We start from the raw sequence: 18,684 nt of genomic DNA, 5'->3' as shown, positions 1-18,684 counted from the left end.
TGTAATCCCAGCTACTCAGGAGGCTGAGGCAGGAGAATTGCTTGAACCCAGGAGGCGGCGGTTGCAGTGAGCCATGATAGCCCCAATGCACTCCATCCTGGGCAACAAAAGCGAAACTCTGTCTGAAAAAAAAAAAGTGATGTGAAGTGTCACTAGAATCAGCATTATATTTACCTCCTTTTTTTTTATGTAATACAGTGCATTTCTTAAGTTTTCCTCTCATCTTTTAACAACTGAGTCGTGAAGCTCACTTTTAGTGTTTGATTTGTGACATTTTAATGCTCACCAATCAGATAAACATGAACTGTCCTTTGCTATTGGGTTAAATAGTTAAGAGACCACACCACCTTTTTGTTTGTGTCCAACGGTTTTAGACCTCTAACTTACTTGGAAATTAATCTGTTACTTTGTCAAGTAACAAAAGATGAGAGAAGACTCTGCTTTTGTAAATTTTAATTAGACATTAGAATTAAAAGTTATGTATTACATATATTGTTAAAATATCATAATAAAGTTAAGCCATTTTTGTTTCTAGTGTGAAGCTTCATGCCCATTCACTATTTTTTAACTTTAATTTGGAATAGAAACTTGCAGGAAGTTACGAAAATAGTACAGAATTCAGTGTAGCCTTCACTCAGCTTCTTCCAAATGTGATACCTCATATAACTGTAACGTAATATTAAAACCAGGACATTGTCATAGGTATATTACTGTTAACTAGACAACAGAACTTAATCTGTCTTCATCATTTTAAAAAATGCATCTATTTTTATGCTATTTGCCTATTAACTTCTAAAACATATTTGTTTTGCAGGAGTTTATACAGAGAAATCCTCTTCTTATCATTAGTGTCTCTAGGAAGAGAGAATATTGATATCGGTAAGTTGGTTAATGAAAGATTACTAAAGGAAGTTTAAAATTTTATTTTCTAAAATAATTTTTTAAATTGTAGCTGGTATATATAAAAGATTTAAAAGATTTCTGCTTCTAAATATGTAGTTCAAATATGTATAATTTGACTCAATACCAATTTGAAATGAATGGCTATTTGCTTTCTTAACAAATTACAATTTCATTTTTGAAAATTTCTTTCAGAGGCCTTTGACAATGAATATGGAATTGCATACAACAGTCTGTCTTCGGAGATTCTTGACAAGTTGCAGAAAATTGATGTTCCACCAAGTGCCAGTGTGGAGTGGTGCAGGAAGTGTTTTGGAGCACTTCTCATTTAAATATTCACTAGAATTTTGACACACAAGGCTTGGAGATTATATTTAATCTGGAAACATTCGAAGTTTTTTTCCAAATCCTAATGTGAAAACAGAAATGAAGTAACTCTTGGGGATAACATATAATGAATTATGATTCATATTGCATCATCTCAAAATAGGAAATGCCATTTAAATGTCCCAGGCAGGCCTTGTTGACATTGAAGATTTTCAACTCCTGGACTGTTTTTCTGCCTCTGTGGAAAACTACTTTGGGATTCCTCAGTATTTGTAGTAGTTTGATAGAAATAGTGAGGAACCATATTCATTCTAGGCATTGTTTATATTTGAAGTTATTGAGTTTGGGGAATGGCAAATTAAATTTGCCTAACCCCCAAAACAAATGAAATGTCTCAATTATAAGAGCAACATGGCTGGGCATGGTGGCCCATGCCGGTAATCCCAGTACTTTGGGAGGATCACTTGAGGCCCAGAATTCGAGACCAGCCTGACCAACATGGTGAAAGCCTGTCTCTACTAAAAATACAAAAATTAGCCAGGCATGGTGGCACCCTAACTGTAGTCCCAGTTACTTGGGAGGCTGAGGCAAGAGAAATCACTTGAAGCCAGGAAGCAGAGACTACAGTGAGCAGAGATGACGTCACTGCACTCCAGCTTGGGTAACAGAGTGAGACTGTCTCAAACAAAAAGAGAGCAACACATTTGTGTAAGTGTGTATATATAGCTATATTCTAAGTATATATTTATTAAAATAGATTGCATGTTGCAATACAATTTTCTGAAAGGGGTCTCATTTTGATGAGAGCTGCCTCCTCTATTAGGTTGGTGCAAAAGTAATAGCGGTTTTTGCCACTATTAATGACAAAAATTAAAATTACTTTTGCACCAACATAATACACTTTTCATATTATGTATTATCTTGCTTAATGGATTTTATCTTGACTATCCAGTTACTTCCATCCTCTCCCCAATATTTAAATTTATAATACCTTTAAAATGGGAACAAATGAATCAATCATCAGATAGTTAAAATGAAAATAAATCAGCTGCCTAATAATTTACAAAATTAATTGGAACATGCTTAAAATGCTACAATGTATGTCATTGAATGTGAAGTCTTTGTTCAGGCACATACATTGTTGGTATTGATCGTTTTTAAAACCTGTGGGCTAAACCTGCACTGCACACAGAAGTTTTATTCTTGTATAATATTCAGATTTGTATGCTTGTGAGTAAAATGTGCATTTGTAAATACTTTTTTAGTTTGAATCAATTAAGTCTTAAAATTTTAAATTAAGCTTGTTACCAGTAGATTTAAAAAAATCATGATCTCACATGCCGCACTTTGACATTTATCATGCCTTTTGTTAAAACTATCCCTTAGGAACAGCAAGTTTGCCTTAACTCTCTGCATCATTTAAAAAGCCAGTGGTTTTGTGTGTGTTTACAGTAATTATGTAGATGACTAAATCAGCTGACATGGTAAAATTACTTCCATATGGTACAGTAACAGCATAACTCCCTTCTACCTGATGTAACCATTTACAAATTATTGTACCAGACTTCAAACATTTCAGGGTTAATCTGACCTATGCAGAATTTTAGTATGAATTTATTATGAAAATGCTAAATAACTTTTGAGAAATTATGTACAATTTTCATTACCTTCAAAATGGATCTTTTGCACTGCCTGAGTATGTATTTTTGCAACTTAAGACTTGGTACTAGTTTTAATACTTAACACTTACTGACCCAATAGAAAGTTTGGAATTACTTTGAATAAAATGATAAATTAAGTTTGCTGTTTTGTTACATTAAGCCTCCTGAAATCTGTAATCTTTAGAATTCCATTATTTTGTTTCCATTTCTTCACTGTAGTCTTTGTAACCTGAACTAATTTTAACTTGCCAAAGCACTTCCCATTTAAAAAAATCTGTAAAGGTATCTTTACATGTTTAAGAATATATGGCTGTATCAAATTGTAAACTTTCTAATAACTTTAGCAATCATACCTTGAAAACCTTAGCCTGCTGCTGCCATTTAGATATTGGGACTGATTTGTTATAAATTCTTAAAGACTTTTTCCAATGCCCACTACAGAGAGGGCAGCACTAAAAATTTACTGGAAAAAAACATTACTATGGAAAGAAAGATTTAGAAATGCCCAGAACGACTTGTAGCACTGTATGCAACTCTAATCCTGATTACTTCTTTCAGAGCAATCTTTCAAATTAGTCCACATTACTTAGTGGTACCTTATATTGGTTTGGGGCTTGATAGCGATTTTTTTTCTTCCATCTAATGAAATTGTGTAGGTTGATCACAACCTGCATAATGACCTCAGAATGACTTGCATGTGTCTTTGGAGAACTTACTACTTGCTCACACCTGTAGTAATCCCAACACTTTGGGATACCAAGGCAGGCAGATCACTTGAGCCAAGGAGTTCAAGAGTAGCCTGGGCAACATGGCAGAACTCTACAAAAAGCACAAAAACTAGCCAGGTGTGGCAGTGCATACCTGTAGTCCCAGGGTTAGGTGGGACAATCACTTGAACCCAGGTCAAGGCTGCAGTGAGCCAGGCCACTGCTCTCCAGCCTGGGCAGAGTGAAACCTGTCTCAAAGCAAAAAAGAAGTCTAATAAGAACCTTAAAGAATATCCTTATTTTGTGGCTGCACTCAATTTTCAGAAAGGGTGGTTCTCACGTTTTGTACATCATACAAAACTTTGGATCATACACCGGACTCATCTTGTGGCTTTTAAGTTCCTCTCTGGTTTTATCAGTCCTTTTAACTTTGGGTAAAGTGCTAAATTTCTCCCCTTTGCTTTTTGAGGGAAGTCTTGCCATCTCTCAGGTGGGAGTGCAGTAGCATAATCAGCTTACTGCAACCTGTTTCCCCAGTTCAAATGATTCTCCTGCCTAAGCCTTCCAGGTAGCTGGGATTACAGGCACCCACCACCACACCTGGCTTAATTTTTTTGTATTTCAGCAGACAGGGTTTCACCATCTTGGCTGAATTCACATCAGGCAATCCACCTGCCTCAGCCTCCTCTTTGCCTTTTAAGTTCTGCATTCTTATTAATCACCAGCTAAGATTCTTTTCATGTTATGTAGGTTTTTAACACCATGTAGTAAGAGGAATGGAGTTAAGAATCTTAGTAGGCATCAAGGGACTGAGACCACCATTACTGTCCTCACACCTGGGAGCTTTTTAATGTAAAAAAAAAAATACTAAACAGACCCCTAGGTGATTCACATGTACTTTTCAAACTTTACTTTGTAAAGCTATTACAGCAGTTCTAACAAATAAAAAGTTTGCATTACTTCAACCTTAAAGCCTAATGAGCCTTCTTGTAAAGATTTTGATATTGTCAGAATAGTCAGCATAAAAACTATTAGAAAAAAATATATACTTATTTTTCACTGATCCAAGAGTTTTCTTATAATCAGTCAGTTCCTTTTCAGTGTGAAACAGCATAACAATTCACGGGAGTTGAAAAGCTTTGTTAAAGCAAATTTGCGCTGGTTTTAAAACCGGTTTTAAGATGGTATCCACTAAAACTATGCCTTAAAAGTTACTTTTTCTAAAAAAAAAAAGTTCATCTTCACAAGGGCAATTTTCATGTATTAAATTGTGCATAGTGTTTTAAAGAGCTATATTTCTCTAAATAAACCATTAAAAAAAGATTAATAGTCCTCATTATTTATTTTCCCCAAGTTTTATGCCCTTCTGAAGAGGCAAGCTGTCTTCTGCTGAGAATCCCTTCCTGTGCCACCCATCCCCTGAAAAGAATCCCTTTACCGTGACCTTGTCTGCCACTGCCACACAACAGGTCTGATTTTATCCACCATTGGATTACTATATACATATCCCCATTTTCTATGACCGAACTTGCCCTCTCTTCATTTATGTCATTTTCTATCAGCAATGAAAAATCTGAACAGAGATGTGAGTCTGATCTTATTTGTTACTCAAAAAATCTTATTTCTGACTGGATTCAGACTTAGAAGTAGAAGCTCGCAGAGACGAAAGTCTGCGTCTCTTCGCAATTTGTTCCTGGCGTTTCTCTTTAGCCTCCTAAACAAAACAAAACAAACCAAACCAGCATATAGTTAAGGCCTTTCTGAGGTAAAGGTGCAAATCCAAAGCCAGGCCAAACTCCTCCCACCCCCTCAAATCATCTTAGACTAACCTTCATTCTCTTGGCCAAAAGTTTAGCATATTCTGCAGCCTCTTCCTTGTTTTTCTTAGTACGCTGCTTCTTCAGAGCAATACGCCGCCGTTTGTGCTGCAGGACACGTGGAGTAACAAGACGCTGAATCTTGGGTGCTTTGGTCCTAGGTTTCTTACCTAAAAATTCAAAGGACTCGGTAATTTCAATATTTGTTTTGTTAGAATCCACATCTACTTTAAAAACATCAGAAATGAACGTAAGCTTTCATCGAGTTAACAATCTTATGAAAACCTGTATGAGGCCTTTAAAATCAAACCAGAACTATTCTAAAATACTTTTTGCCCATCCACAGACATCTAGAAGATGGATTAAAACTGAAGTCTTGAAAAATAACCAGGCTTTTACTACCTGCCAGTTTAAATGCATAGTCAACTTGTCTGTGAAAACCACTTCACACATTATCTACGTGATCATCCTGCCATACTTTTTTTTTTTTTTTTGAGACGGAGTTTCGCTCTTGTTACCCAGGCTGGAGTGCAATGGCGTGATCTCAGCTCACCGCAACCTCCGCCTCCTGGGTTCAGGCAATTCTCCTGCCTCAGCCTCCTGAGTAGCTGGGATTACAGGCACGCGCCACCATGCCCAGCTAATTTTTTTTTTGTATTAGTAGAGACGGGGTTTCACCATGTTGACAAGGATGGTCTTGATCTCTTGACCTCGTGATCCACTCGCCTCGGCCTTTTAAGTGTAGGTTTGATGTAAGCTTGCATCTCTATTTTCCTTGACAATTCCTCCCAATTTGGGGGCAACTATTAACATCAGATTATGTGGCATGTTGTTAAAATATGTTCATTAATCTGATCTGTACTCCAAAACTGCCGATGGATTATAGATCTCCATTGGAGCATAAGCCTTTTCAGATGTATTAATTTCAGGACACTTTGTGGGAGTTAACTGCCTTAGGTTAAATGCTCAGATTGTCCAGGTTCTGCTAAAATGTTAAAACTCCTCCTATAAGAACCATCTTAAAAGTACTCATTAACTAGACCATGCTTTTATTATACTGTTTATTTCCAGGGCTGTGATTATGGGCAACTGCCATCTATTTGTCAATCCCTTTTTTTTTTTTTTTTTGCAATGTCAGAAGGTAGGAATTTGTCTTACTGTAGTCTCATCACCTCAAACAGTACCCGGTGCTCAAATAACTGTAATTAGTGACTTAACAGGCATGTACTATGTATGTCACATACAGGTGCTAAGTCACACCAGTCCTGAAAACCAAAATCCAGAGAAATTCTTTCAGATTTTGTAAGAAAACCCAACCCTGACTGACATGCTGTTTATTCTATTTAACATAAATATTCCCAAATTTCACTACAGAAATACTGTTATTTGAGGTCCTCACTGGTATGTTGTCTAATACATGGACACAACAAGTTCTTAAAAGGTAAAGTACCAAAATCCCAAAAGCCTGCTCCCTAGTATTCTGAGTAAGGTCTCTAATTCTCACAACTAGTGTTATCCATATCCTACATATGAAACAGGAGAAGGTTAAGGCAACTTCTTTTGTAAGCCAAAAAATAGTTTAGGGGTAGGTGTGATGGCACACGCCCATAAACCCAGCACTCTGGGAGGCCAAGGTGGGAGGATCACTTGAGCTCAAGGGTTTAAGACCGGCCTGGGCAACACAGTGTGATCTCATCTCATAAATATTAATATTACTGCACTCTGCAAGGCACTAGATATAATAACCAATCTGTCCACCCCCAAATATTTTTTGTAAAAACTCAAGACTCCAGTTGAATAGTGCCAAAGGCACACATTTTATCTTCTGATATGCACACAAAATGCTACTGACAAATTACCAAAATTAAGCAAGCCCTAATTGTATCATCCCTCTTACCTTCTTTGTTTAAGGGCTTTCTTACAACATACTGGCGGACATCATCTTCTTTAGAGAGATTGAAAAGTTTGCGGATTCTGCTAGCTCTTTTGGGCCCCAGGCGACGAGGCACGGTGGTATCAGTTAGTCCAGGAATATCCTTCTCTCCTTAGAAGAGACAATTGAACAGATTTTAATTCAGTAACTTTCTTATAATTAAGAATCCTAAATCATAAATCAATGTTTAATGTTGAATGGATGGTAAAGAAACAAATCCATTGGTCTAAGTTTGGATACTGCAAACGAATAAGCATTTGGACAACGGGCTTTAATTCAATTTCAACAAAATTGAACACAAGTAAAGAAGTCCATTGGTCTAAGTTTGGATACTGCAAGCAAATAAGCATTTGGACAACTGGCTTTAATTCAATTTCAACAAAATTGAATACAAGTACAACCCTCACCTTTTTTTACAATAACCAAGTTGAGAACGCTCAGATTAGCATCCACGATGCAACCACGAACTGATTTTCTCTTTCTTTCTCCAGTTCTCCTTGGTCTGTAACAGGAATGCCCCTTACTCAGTAGCAGGCGGACACGGCCATGGGTCAAGACACCCTGCTTCATGGGGAAACCTTGTTTATCGTTCCCACCACTGATTCGGACCACATAACCCTGCAAGAGCATACAATGAATGACACATTTACTATTTCTATTCCAAAATTATACAGTACAGGATTATGACCTCTGTGAACCACACCTACTGTTTGAGAAAGTATAATTCATTAAGACCAATTTGAACTCAATAAGCACGTTTTCTCTCATTAGTTTTGTCTACATTACCAACCTGTCAAGGTCAATTATCAAATGTCTTTCATTCAAGTCGCATTTATAACCGATGTTTTATTAGAGATAACAGCACTAAGATAAAGTTAGATAAACTAAGATAAAGTAAAATATCAAAGAACAACAAACACATAAGATACAACCCTTCTTGGCACTTTGGGGATTACCAGGACAGCTATGTGACATCTGCCAAATGCATGATGCAGGGCAAGAATTATGTTGATGTAAACTTTACGCATATTTTACGACTTACTCTACATTATCCCTCCAAGGTAATGGGTCCAGTTTATAGGGTGACATTCGGAGACAACTTACCAAAAGTCAGAAGCCAGAACCCGGAGTCTGAACCCCGTTCCAAATACCAATTACCAATGGCGTTTATGATGTCTGACTTAAACACCTGCAACAATTTAACTGTCAAGTTTTACCTTCCATTCTTCACCCAGAGCGTCAGCAGCAACTTCTGTCGCCATACGCTTCTCATAAAAAGTACGAAGTTTGCGTTCATCGTCCACTTCAATGAGTTTCTGGCACCCAGTGGCCGGGAAGGAGATGTTCAGCTAAGGATTAAGTGGAGGAAAATAGCTTAGGAAACTACCTACACAAGTATTTGTAGAGCCACCTACAAAGTGAATTCCACCGCAAAAAGCATTTCATGGTGCCTTCACACAGGCAGGAAACATGAGATGCCGACGGTACCAAGTTCAGTCAACAAACGCCGCACTCAAGAGGACACGTTTTCCCCTCAAGCCCCGCCGAATGACTCTGGAGGCAAGGGCGCTCCGCAGTCCTTCACCGTCCCGAAGCAAGAAAGCCGAGTCAAGAGCCGCACCACAGGCCTGCCACAAATCAGGCAGCACGCCGCCTCCGTCGCGGCAGGGCGCGGGGACGTCACCATGGCGCTTCCGACCCGCGGCGGCTCCAGCCGCGATCGCCCGCCATCCGCTCGACCAAAAAGTTCCATGCCCCAGAAAGGCGAGCGTTCTCCTACTTGAGACCCTTCTCCACCTAAAGCCAGGATCTTCGAGTGCTGAGGCTGAGGCAACGCCACGTTCTGGGACTCGATACCGGCTGCTCAAATCCAATCCAACGCTAGCCACCACCACCTACCTTCATCTTGAAGCAGCTGTACTCCTTCCAGGCGCCACGGAAAAGACGGCCAACTTCCGCTTAGCGCATGTCACATAGAGGCTTTCAGTTCTCGCGAAATGAGCAGATGTACGGGATAGCGGAAGTGAGCACTGGTGGGCGGTACTTCCTGGGTCGAGGTTAATCAGGTCTTGGGAGGCGAAGCCGGCTGGATTTCGGTATGAGGCAGTGACTGTAGTAGTTGGTGGTCTGGTAAGGGAAGCCTGCGTGTAATTCTGAGGGTTAGCCCCTTCCCTGTCTGATCTTTTCCACTCTTCCTGGGTTTTGGAGCTGGGCGCCAGCGGAGCCCCACTTCGTTCCCGGACACTGTGCATCTGATGGTACGAAAATAGGAGGGCAAGGCCGGGCGCGATAATCCTAGTACTTTGGGAGGCCGAGGTGGGAGGATCACCTAAGGTCTCGAGTTCGAGACCAGCCTGGCCAACGTGGCGAAACCCCGTCTCTACTAAAATTATTAAAATTATAAAAATTAGCCGGGCGTGGTGGCGGGCGCCTGTAGACGCAGCTACTAGGGAAGCTGAGGCAGGAAAATCGCTTGAGCCCGGGAGGCTGAGCTTGCAGTGAGCCGATATCGCGCACCTGCACTGCAGCCTAGGTAGGCTACAGACCAAGATTCCGTGCCAAAAAAAAAAAAAAAAAAAGAAAAAGTGCGAGTTCGAGATCAAGTAAACAAGAATAATTTTTACTTTCCAAAATTATCACATACCATCTTCCTACTTTAGTATCACAAAGGTTTGAGTTTAGGACTGTTTTATGTTCAAAGTTGAAGGATTCCACTGACTTCTCTTTGATCATCTCACATTAATTTGAATCTTGGTGAAATGATGCTTTTTAAAATCTGAGTACTGTATGTCATTTTTTGGTTGAGGTGAAGTTGGCATAACCAGTCATTTTAAAGTGAACAATTCAGTGGCATTTAGTACATTCACAATGCTGTACAATTACTATCTCTATCTAGTTCCAAAACATTTTCATCATCCTAAAAAAAAACCCTATACCCCATTAAACAGTTGACCCCCTTCCCCATTTCCACCAGGCCCTGGCAACCACCAATCTGTGTTGTGTCTCAGTGGATGTACCTATTTCATAAAAATTTGTCATACAATATTGACCTTTTGTGTCTGTCTTCTAATCTTTTGAGTCGTAGCATGTATCAGTACTTCACTTCTTTTATGGCTCAATAATATTCTAATGTAGGTATAGACTGCAATTTGTTTATCCATTCATCTAAGATGAATGGATAAACATGCAAGATTGTTGCATAGGTACACACGTGGCAGTGTGATTTGCTGCCTTCCTCCCTTCACCTATATCTGGCATTTCTCCCCATGCTATCTCTCCCCAACTCCCCACCCCCCGCTGTCCCTCCCCTATTTCACCCCAACAGACCCCAGTGTGTAGTGCTCCCCTCCCTGTGTCCATGTGTTCTCATTGTTCAACACCCGCCTATGAGTGAGAACATGCGGTGTTTGATTTTCTGTTCTTGTGTCAGTTTGCTAAGAATGATGGTTTCCAGGTTCATCCATGTACCTACAAAGGACACGAACTCATCATCCATGGTGTATATGTGCCACATTTTCCCTGTCCAGTCTATTATCGATGGGCATTTGGGTTGGCTCCAGGTCTTTGCTATTGTAAACTGTGCTGCAGTGAACATTCGTGTGCATGTGTCCTTATAGTAGAACGATTTATAATCCTTTGGATATATGCCCAGTAATGGGATTGCTGGGTCAAGTGGAATTTCTATTTCTAGGTCCTTGAGGAATCGCCACACTGTCTTCCACAATGGTTGAACTGATTTACACTGCCACCAACAGTGTAAAAGTGTTCCCATTTCTCCACATCCCCTCCAGCATCTGTTGTCTCCAGATTTTTTCATGATCGCCATTCTAACTGGTGTGAGATGGTATCTCAATGTAGTTTTGATTTGCATTTCTCTAATGACCAGTGATGATGAGCATTTTTTCATATGTTTGTTGGCCTCATGGATGTCTTCTTTTGTAAAGTGTCCGTTCATATCCTTCGCCCACTTTTGAATGGGCTTATTTGTTTTTTTCTTGTAAATCTGTTTTAGTTCTTTGTAAATTCTGGATATCAGCCCTTTGTCAGATGGGTAAGCTGCAAAAATTTTTTCCCATTCTGTTGGTTGCCGATTTACTCTAATGACTTTCTTTTGCCATGCAGAAGCTGTGGAGTTTGATTAGGTCCCATTTGTCTATTTTGGCTTTTGTTGCCAATGCTTTTGGTGTTTTAGTCATGAAGTCCTTGCCTATGCCTATGTCCTGAATGGTTTCGCCTAGGTTTCCTTCTAGGATTTTTATGGTGTTAGGTCTTATGTTTAAGTCTTTAATCCATCTGGAGTTAATTTTAGCGTAAAGTGTCAGGAAGGGGTCCAGTTTCTGCTTTCTGCACATGGCTAGCCAGTTTTCCTAAGCTAATTGTTAATACAAAAGAGTCAAGAAGGTTTTTAAAAATTAAAGGTTAATAAAGTTAAAAAGTTAGAATAAGCTAAGGTTAATTTGTTACTGAAACAAAAGATTCTGTATAAATTTAGTTGCGTTTAGGGATACACTGTTTATAAAGTATACAGTATTATACAGTAATGTTCTAGGCCTTCATATTCACTCACCACTCACTCACTGGCTCACCCTCACTTGTAGCAACTTCTGGTGCTACAAACTCTATTCATGGTAAATGCCTTATGCAGTTTTACTATTTTAAATCTTTTATACCATATTTTAAAGCTGTATTTTTTTTTATGTTTAGATAGACGTTTTGTTACAATTGCCTACGGTATTCAGTATAGTAACATACTGTACAGGTTTGTAGCCTAGGAGCAATAGGCTATACCGTAGGGCCCAGGCGTGTAGTAGGCTGTATACCGTTTAGGTTTGTATGCGTGCACTCTGATAGCCACACAATGATGAAATCACGTAACAGTGCATTTCTCAGAATATGTATTCCTATCATTAAGCCATGCATGAGTATGAGTATATTTAGGTCTTTGATTTCTCTTTTTTTCTTTTTTTTTTGAGATGGAATCTCACTCTGTTGCAGGCTGGAGTGTAATGGCATAATCTCAGCTCACTGCACCTGGGTTCAAACGATTCTCCAGTCTCAGCCTCCTGAGTAGCTGGGATCACAGGTGTCTACCACCACACCTGGCTAATTTTGCATTTTCAGTAGAGATGGGGTTTCACCATGTTGATCAGACTGGTCTTGAACTGACCTCGTGATCCCCCCCTCCTCGGCCTCCCAAAGTGCTGGGATTACAGGTGTGAGCCACCACGCCCAGCCATAGGTCTTTGATTTCTTTCAGCAATGTTTTGGTTTTCAGTGTGCAAGTCTTTCACCTTGTCAGTTAATATTATTCCTAGATATTTTATTCTGTTGCATTCTATTGTAGGTGAAATTGTTTTTCTTAATTTCCTTTTCAGATTGTTTGTTGCTGGTATATAGAAATAACTGATTTTAGCATGTTTATCGTAACACTAAAAGTTTGCTAAATTTATTAGCTCTACTAATTTTCTTATGGGTTATTTGGGATTTCCTACATATGGGATCATGTCATCTTCAAATAAAGATAATTTGACTTGTTTCTTTCCAGTTAGTATGCCCTTTATTTATTTGTGTTGCCCAGTGGTTCTGGCTAGAACTTCCGTTACATCATTGATACTGAAGACATGTAGCAGAGAACCCTTGCTCTTAGGAGATGCATGCTGAAATATTTATAGGATAAATATTATGGTGTTTGTGATTTACCTTTTTTTTTTTGAGACGGAGTCTCGCTCTGTCGCCCAGGCTGGAGTGCAGTGGCACGATCTTGGCTCACGGCAACCTCCTCCTCCTGGGTTGAAGCAATTGTCCTGCCTCAGCCTCCCGAGTAGCTGGGACTGCAGGCATGCGCCACCATGCCCAGCTAATTTTTTGTATTTTTAATAGAGACGGGGTTTCACCATGTTGGCCAGGCCTGTCTTGAACTCCTGACCCCAGATGACTCGCCTGCCTTGGCCTCCCAAAGTGCTGGGATTACAGGCGATTTACTTTCAAATGGTTCCAGAGAAAAAGTACATGTGGAAAGAGAATGTGAAAGCAAATAGAAAAAAATATTAACAAATTGTGAATTTTGTGAAAGGTGTAAGCTGTTCATTGTATTATTTTTTCAACTTTTTTTAATCTGAAATTTTTTAAAGTAAAAAATTAAGAAATGAAGATTGAAGAGGTGGACTAGATAGAACTTTATAACTAATTGGAAGTAGGAATGGAGAGAGAATGCAAAACTCAGAATGACAACTAGATTTCTTGCTTGTCGTAGGGGTGCTGTCAGTGAGATAAGGAAGAGAGGCATGTAGAGAGCAATGAGTGTTGCTTTGTGCAATGGCACAAATGGTAAAAAAAATAATAAAAATAAAAAGAGAGTGCTGCTTTGGACACACTGAATGTGAAGTGGCAATGTGATAAGTGGAGAAGTCCAGTAGACTGTTGGGTATATTGATGTGAAAGTTCAGTGTTTGACACAGTGAGAAAGGTGGGCTCTGAGTAAAGGCCTATATTAGTTTGCTGGGGTTGCCATAACAACATACCACAGACTGGGTGGGTTAACCAACAGAAATTTATTTATTTATTTATGAATGAGACAGAGTCTCACTGTCACCCTGGCTGGAATGCAGTGGTGTAATCTTGGCTTACTGCAACCTCTACCTCCTGGGTTCAAGCAGTTTTCCTGCCTTAGCCCTCCAAGTAGCTGGGACTACAGGCATGTGTCACCATGCCCAGCTAATTTTTGTATTTTTTTTAGTAGAGATGGGGTTTCACCTTCACCATGTTGGCCAGGCTGCTCTTGAACTCCTGACTTCAAGTGATCTACCTGCCTCAGCCTCCCAAAGCGCTGGGATTACAGATGTGAGCCACTGTACCCGGCCAGATATTAATTTTCTTACAGTTCTGAAGGCCAGAAGTCCAAGGTCAAGACGTCAGCAGGATTGCTTTCTTCTGAGGCTCTCTCCTTCGTTTATAGGCTGCCGTTTGCTCTCTGTGTCTTTCCTCTGTGTCTATCATAATCTCTTCTTATAAGGACACCAGTCATTGGATTAACACCCACCCTGATGGCCTCATTTTAACTTAATTACTTCTTTAAAAACCCTATCTCCAATTACAGTCACATTCTGAGGTACCGAGGGTTAGGACTTCATACACATTTTTAGGGGGACACATTTCAGCCTATCATAACAGGGCCTGAAAGCAGAATCTTTCAGCCACGCAGATCCAGACTAAACAGAATCACCTTTCTGTATTCAGTAGCATTAAATTAGTGATCCCAGGTCAAGCACCGTGGCTCACGCCTGTAATCCCAGCACCTTGGGAGGTTGAGATGGGAGGATTGCTTGAGCCAGGAGTTCAAGACCAGCGTAGGCAACATAGCAAGGCCTTGTCCCTGCAAAAACGTTTTTAAAAAATTAGCCAGGCGTGGTGGTGCTCACTTACCATCTCAACTACTTGGATCCCAGCTTCTCAAAAGACTGAGTTGGGAGGATCATGTGAGCCCAGGAGGTTGAGGCTGCAGTGAGCCATGATCATACCACTACATTCTAGCCTGGATGACACAGTGAGACCCTGTCTCAAAAAATAGAAATAGAATAATCCTAAAAGCAATCAGTTTAGGTAAATTTACCCCTAACTTACTGGTAACTATATGAGTTTTTCAAGTGTTTTGGGGAACAGGAATATTTTCCAAAGGGAGGTAGAAATACGGAAAGGAAGACTGGTATGGGTGGAAGTAAGTCTGCACATTTTAGTAAGTTGTCTTCTTTCTGGCCCAAATCAAAGAAACAGGAAGAAAAGAAAAAAAGATCATTTTAGACACACACAAAAACTACATTTCAAGGACAATTTCTGCTTGTAAGGAAGAGACTAATTTTGAAACATGCCAAGCTGTGTATGGGAAAGGAAGTTAAATCAAGAGCTGAATCTAGGAAAATTCCTTGGCATTATTTCTGCAACTACATCCAGTAGCAAGAATTACAATAGATTTCTCACCCCTTAGGTCAGGGACAAAGGAATGTTTTTGCAAAGTTGCGGAAAATAAAATCTGGCATATATTTATTAAAGACTTGGTGGGTAGGAAGAAGAGGGGAGGTCAGAAAAAGTGTAAGAATAAATCTATTTTTTTTATCAGATCAAGTCTCTGCATCAAGGCACTATATATATTCTTTTGGTCACATGTATTCTTCGTAGTTATGTGATGTTGGGCAATTTATTCCTCTCTTAGTCTCCCCATCTGTGAGATGAAGATAATACCTTCTTCATAGACTTCTTGTCAGGAATTAACTAATACATGATAAAAGTTAAACAGTTCTTGGTATATAGTAGACTCTCAATAAATGTGAACTACCTCATCATCACTACCACCACCATCCTCATCATCATTGTCATGCCAGCACCTCTGACTGCTCATGTGGTTCTCGCTGTTAGCAGTGCCTTCCTTTCTCTGCTCCATCTGCTTGGCTTAAGTTGTGCTACTTCTGGGATTTTTTCCTGGGAATTCCAACCCAAGCAGACCTTGCTTCAAGACTGAAGCCTGAACCTGGTGCTGAGGTGTTCTGGATTCATTCAACTGGTGGACAGCCCTGGGGAGAGCCCTCAACAACATCCTTCAAAAAATATATGCTGAGCACTGCTTTATGTCAGCACCAGGCTAGCAGCAGGAGATACAGAGATGAAGGGTGATGGCCCTTGCTTCCAAGGAATTTTTCGTCTTCTGGAAAAAGAAACATATAAACAGATAAAGAGATATAACAGAGGTATTTAAAAGGCACTGTAATACAGCAAAAGGCAGAAATAATCTAAATGTCTGGATCATCCTCCGTCAGCCTGAAAATATGCTGGACTATTTTCTGTCTTTTTCGTTTGTTTGTTTTTTGCTTTTTGATGGAGTTTCACTATGTTGCCCAGGCTGGAGTGCAGTGGCACCATCTTGGCTCACTGCAACCTCTGCCTCCCAAGTAGCTGGGACTACAGGCACCTGCCACCATACCTTGCTGATTTTTGTATTTTTAGTAGAGATAGATGCAGTTTCACCATGTTAGCCAGGCTGGTCTCAAACTCCTGACCTCAAGCAATCTGTGTGCCTCAGCCTCGCAAAGTGTTGGGATTACAGGCATGAGCCACCGTGCCCAACCTGCATTTGTAATTTTGATAAGTAGTTTTAGTTTATAATTTTGTTATTGTGAATTAAGTATCTTGTCATATATTTTTCTGTTCCTGTCTTTTACTCATTTTTTTTCTATTGGATTGTTAGTACTCTGTATGTAAGACAAATTAGCCCTGCATAAAAATTCCACATTTTCCCCAATATGTCCCTTCCTTCCTTCCTTCATAATTGCATTAAAATATAATTCACAAACTATACAATTCACCCACTTAGAGTGCAAAACTTACTGATATGAAATATATCTCAGAGTTGTGCAACTATCACTACAATCTAACTTTAGAACATTTTCATCACCCCATAAGCAAACCTTGTGCCCATTAGTAGTCATTTTCCATCTCTGTTTCCTCAACTCCCCCTTTCCCCACTCCAGCCCATCTGCCCAATCCCAGCCCTAAGTAACCACTAATTCTACCTATATAGATTGGCCTATTCTGAGGCCGGAGCGGTGGCTCAGGCCTGTAATCCCAGCACTTTGGGAGGCCGAGGTGGGCGGATCACCTGAGGTCAGGACTTCAAGAGAGCCTGGCCAACATGGTGAAACCCCATCTCTACTAAAAATACAAAAATTAGCCAGGTGTGGTGGTGCACTCCTGTAGTCCCAGCCACTGGGGAGGCTGAGGCAGGAGAATCTCTTGAACCTGGGAGGCAGAGGTTGTGGTGAGCTGCAATCGCACCACTGCACTCCAGCCTGGGCAACAGAGCGAGACTGTGTCTCAAAATAATAATATTAAAAAAAAGATTGGCCTGACCCATTCTGGACATTTCATATAAATGGAATCACACAATATGTAGTCTTTGGCAACTCAGTTCTTTCACTTTGTTCAGTTATTTCTTAAATCTCTTCTAGTTAGAATTTTGTCCCCACTGAAGCTATTCTTTAAAAAGTCATTTATTATATCAGTCTTGCATTCTTTTGTTTTTCCTTCTATCTCATTAGCTGTACTGTCTGAATCTTCCTTGCTAGTTCCTCTTCTTCTTTCCTCTTGGCAGGGGAGTCTCCAGGACAGTCCTTGCTCCTCTTTTCTATCCGCCCCCATCTAGTCCCTTGGTGTTGGAGAGACTACTAGCTTTCTGTAAAAGTCTGCTATAGAATTTTGCTTCCAGGAATATGTCATAGACTTACTTTCCCTGTTCTTCTTTGTATTAGTCCATTTTGTGTTGTCATAAAGGAGTAGCTGAGGCTGGGTAATTTATAAAGGAAAAAGGTTTATTTGGCTCACAGTTCTGCAGGCTGTACAAGAAGCCCGGTGCCAGTATGTGCTTCTGGTGAGGACTCGGGAAGCTTTTACTCATAGCAGGAGATAAAGAGGGAGCAGATGTGACACATGGCGAGAGAAGGAACAAAAGGGATGCCTGCTCTTTTAAACAACTGACTCTCGGCTGGGAACAGTGGCTCAACCCTATAATCCCAGCACTTTGGGAGGCTGAGGCCAGTGGATCACTTGAGGTCAGGAATTTGAGACCAGCCTGGCCAACATGGTGAAACCCATCTCTACTAGAAATGCAAAAATTAGCAGGATGTGGTATCGCACACCTGTAGTCCTAGCCACTCAGGAGATTAAAGTGGAAGAACCCAGGAGGTGGAGGTTGCAGTGAGCTGACAACAGCCACTGCTCTCCAGCCGTGGCAACAGAGCAACACTCCATCTTGATAAATAATAATAATAATAAATAAATAGACAGCTTTCATGTCAACTAATAGTTGCCATGTCAACTGATAGAGTGAGAACTCATTATTGTGAGGACACCAAACTTTCATTAGGGATCTGCCTCCATGACCTAAACACCTCCCACTAAGCCCCATCTCCAACACTAGGGATCAGCTTTCAACATGAGATTTGGAGGGGACAAACATTCCTGCTAAAATGTTACAACTGAAAATCCTAGGCATTATATTAGCATATAAAACAAACATCTAAAAGGTACACAGAAGACTTGGAACTGAAGAATCCATCAACACAAAGTGGCAGCTGGCATAGACTACAACGTCCCCAACAGAGCCTGCTTTCTCTAGTGAAGGGACCAGGAAAGGGGCAGCCTCACCAGACAGAAAACTTTTAGACAATAACCCTCTACTCCAGACAAACACCACAGAAAAAACGATGACCCCCCTAACCCCAACTATAAAAGCAAAGGCTAAGTGATAACCTACACTTCCATTCTTATGAGACTGAAACAACGTATCTCAACAT

General features: G+C 40.2%; 3 protein-coding genes across 19 annotated transcripts in view; 2 read left to right on the top strand and 1 right to left on the bottom strand.

Annotated features, from left to right (window-relative positions):
• Positions 1–4,918, top strand: part of DENND4C (DENN domain containing 4C) — a 132,731-nt gene extending 127,813 nt beyond the window's left edge. For all 6 annotated transcript variants that reach the window (XM_064381151.1, XM_064381158.1, XM_064381145.1 and 3 more), the window contains 2 exons: positions 815–879; positions 1,096–4,918. In XM_064381151.1, coding sequence (XP_064237221.1) covers positions 815–879; positions 1,096–1,232 — 202 coding nt within the window. In that variant the 3' untranslated portion in view covers positions 1,233–4,918. The remainder of the gene's footprint in view (positions 1–814; positions 880–1,095) is intronic.
• Positions 437–9,332, bottom strand: LOC105715621 (small ribosomal subunit protein eS6). The gene is made up of 6 exons (XM_064381203.1): positions 9,245–9,332; positions 8,563–8,694; positions 7,753–7,963; positions 7,310–7,456; positions 5,425–5,582; positions 437–5,309 (listed from the first exon to the last, which is right to left on the bottom strand). Exons 1-6 carry the CDS (start codon positions 9,248–9,250, stop codon positions 5,214–5,216), a joined length of 750 nt encoding a protein of 249 aa, XP_064237273.1. The 5' UTR covers positions 9,251–9,332; the 3' UTR covers positions 437–5,213.
• Positions 9,298–18,684, top strand: part of LOC135276738 (alkaline ceramidase 2-like) — a 72,413-nt gene continuing 63,026 nt past the window's right edge. For 10 of the 12 annotated variants that reach the window (XM_064381249.1, XM_064381224.1, XM_064381211.1 and 7 more), the window contains exon 1: positions 9,298–9,603. In XM_064381249.1, the coding sequence (XP_064237319.1) occupies positions 9,601–9,603 (3 nt within the window). In that variant the 5' untranslated portion in view covers positions 9,298–9,600. The remainder of the gene's footprint in view (positions 9,604–18,684) is intronic. The other 2 variants (XM_064381215.1, XM_064381213.1) reach the window with 2 other exon arrangements.

The sequence above is a fragment of the Aotus nancymaae genome, unplaced genomic scaffold (genome assembly GCF_030222135.1).
Source record: "Aotus nancymaae isolate 86718 unplaced genomic scaffold, 86718_ANA_hifiasm-v0.15.2.pri h1tg000003l, whole genome shotgun sequence".
NCBI lineage: Eukaryota > Metazoa > Chordata > Mammalia > Primates > Aotidae > Aotus > Aotus nancymaae.
Note: the sequence above shows the minus strand (reverse complement) of the source record. Positions and strands in the feature narration are given on the sequence as shown.

What these genes read in the sequence shown, in the direction of transcription:
- LOC105715621 (XM_064381203.1), bottom strand. An exon ending in CTCTGGGTGAAGAATGGAAG is followed by an intron (nt 7,964 to 8,562) that starts GTAAAACTTGAC and finishes ATGCTCTTGCAG; the next exon opens with GGTTATGTGGTCCGAATCAG. An exon ending in TTTTGGCCAAGAGAATGAAG is followed by an intron (nt 5,310 to 5,424) that starts GTTAGTCTAAGA and finishes TGTTTTGTTTAG; the next exon opens with GAGGCTAAAGAGAAACGCCA.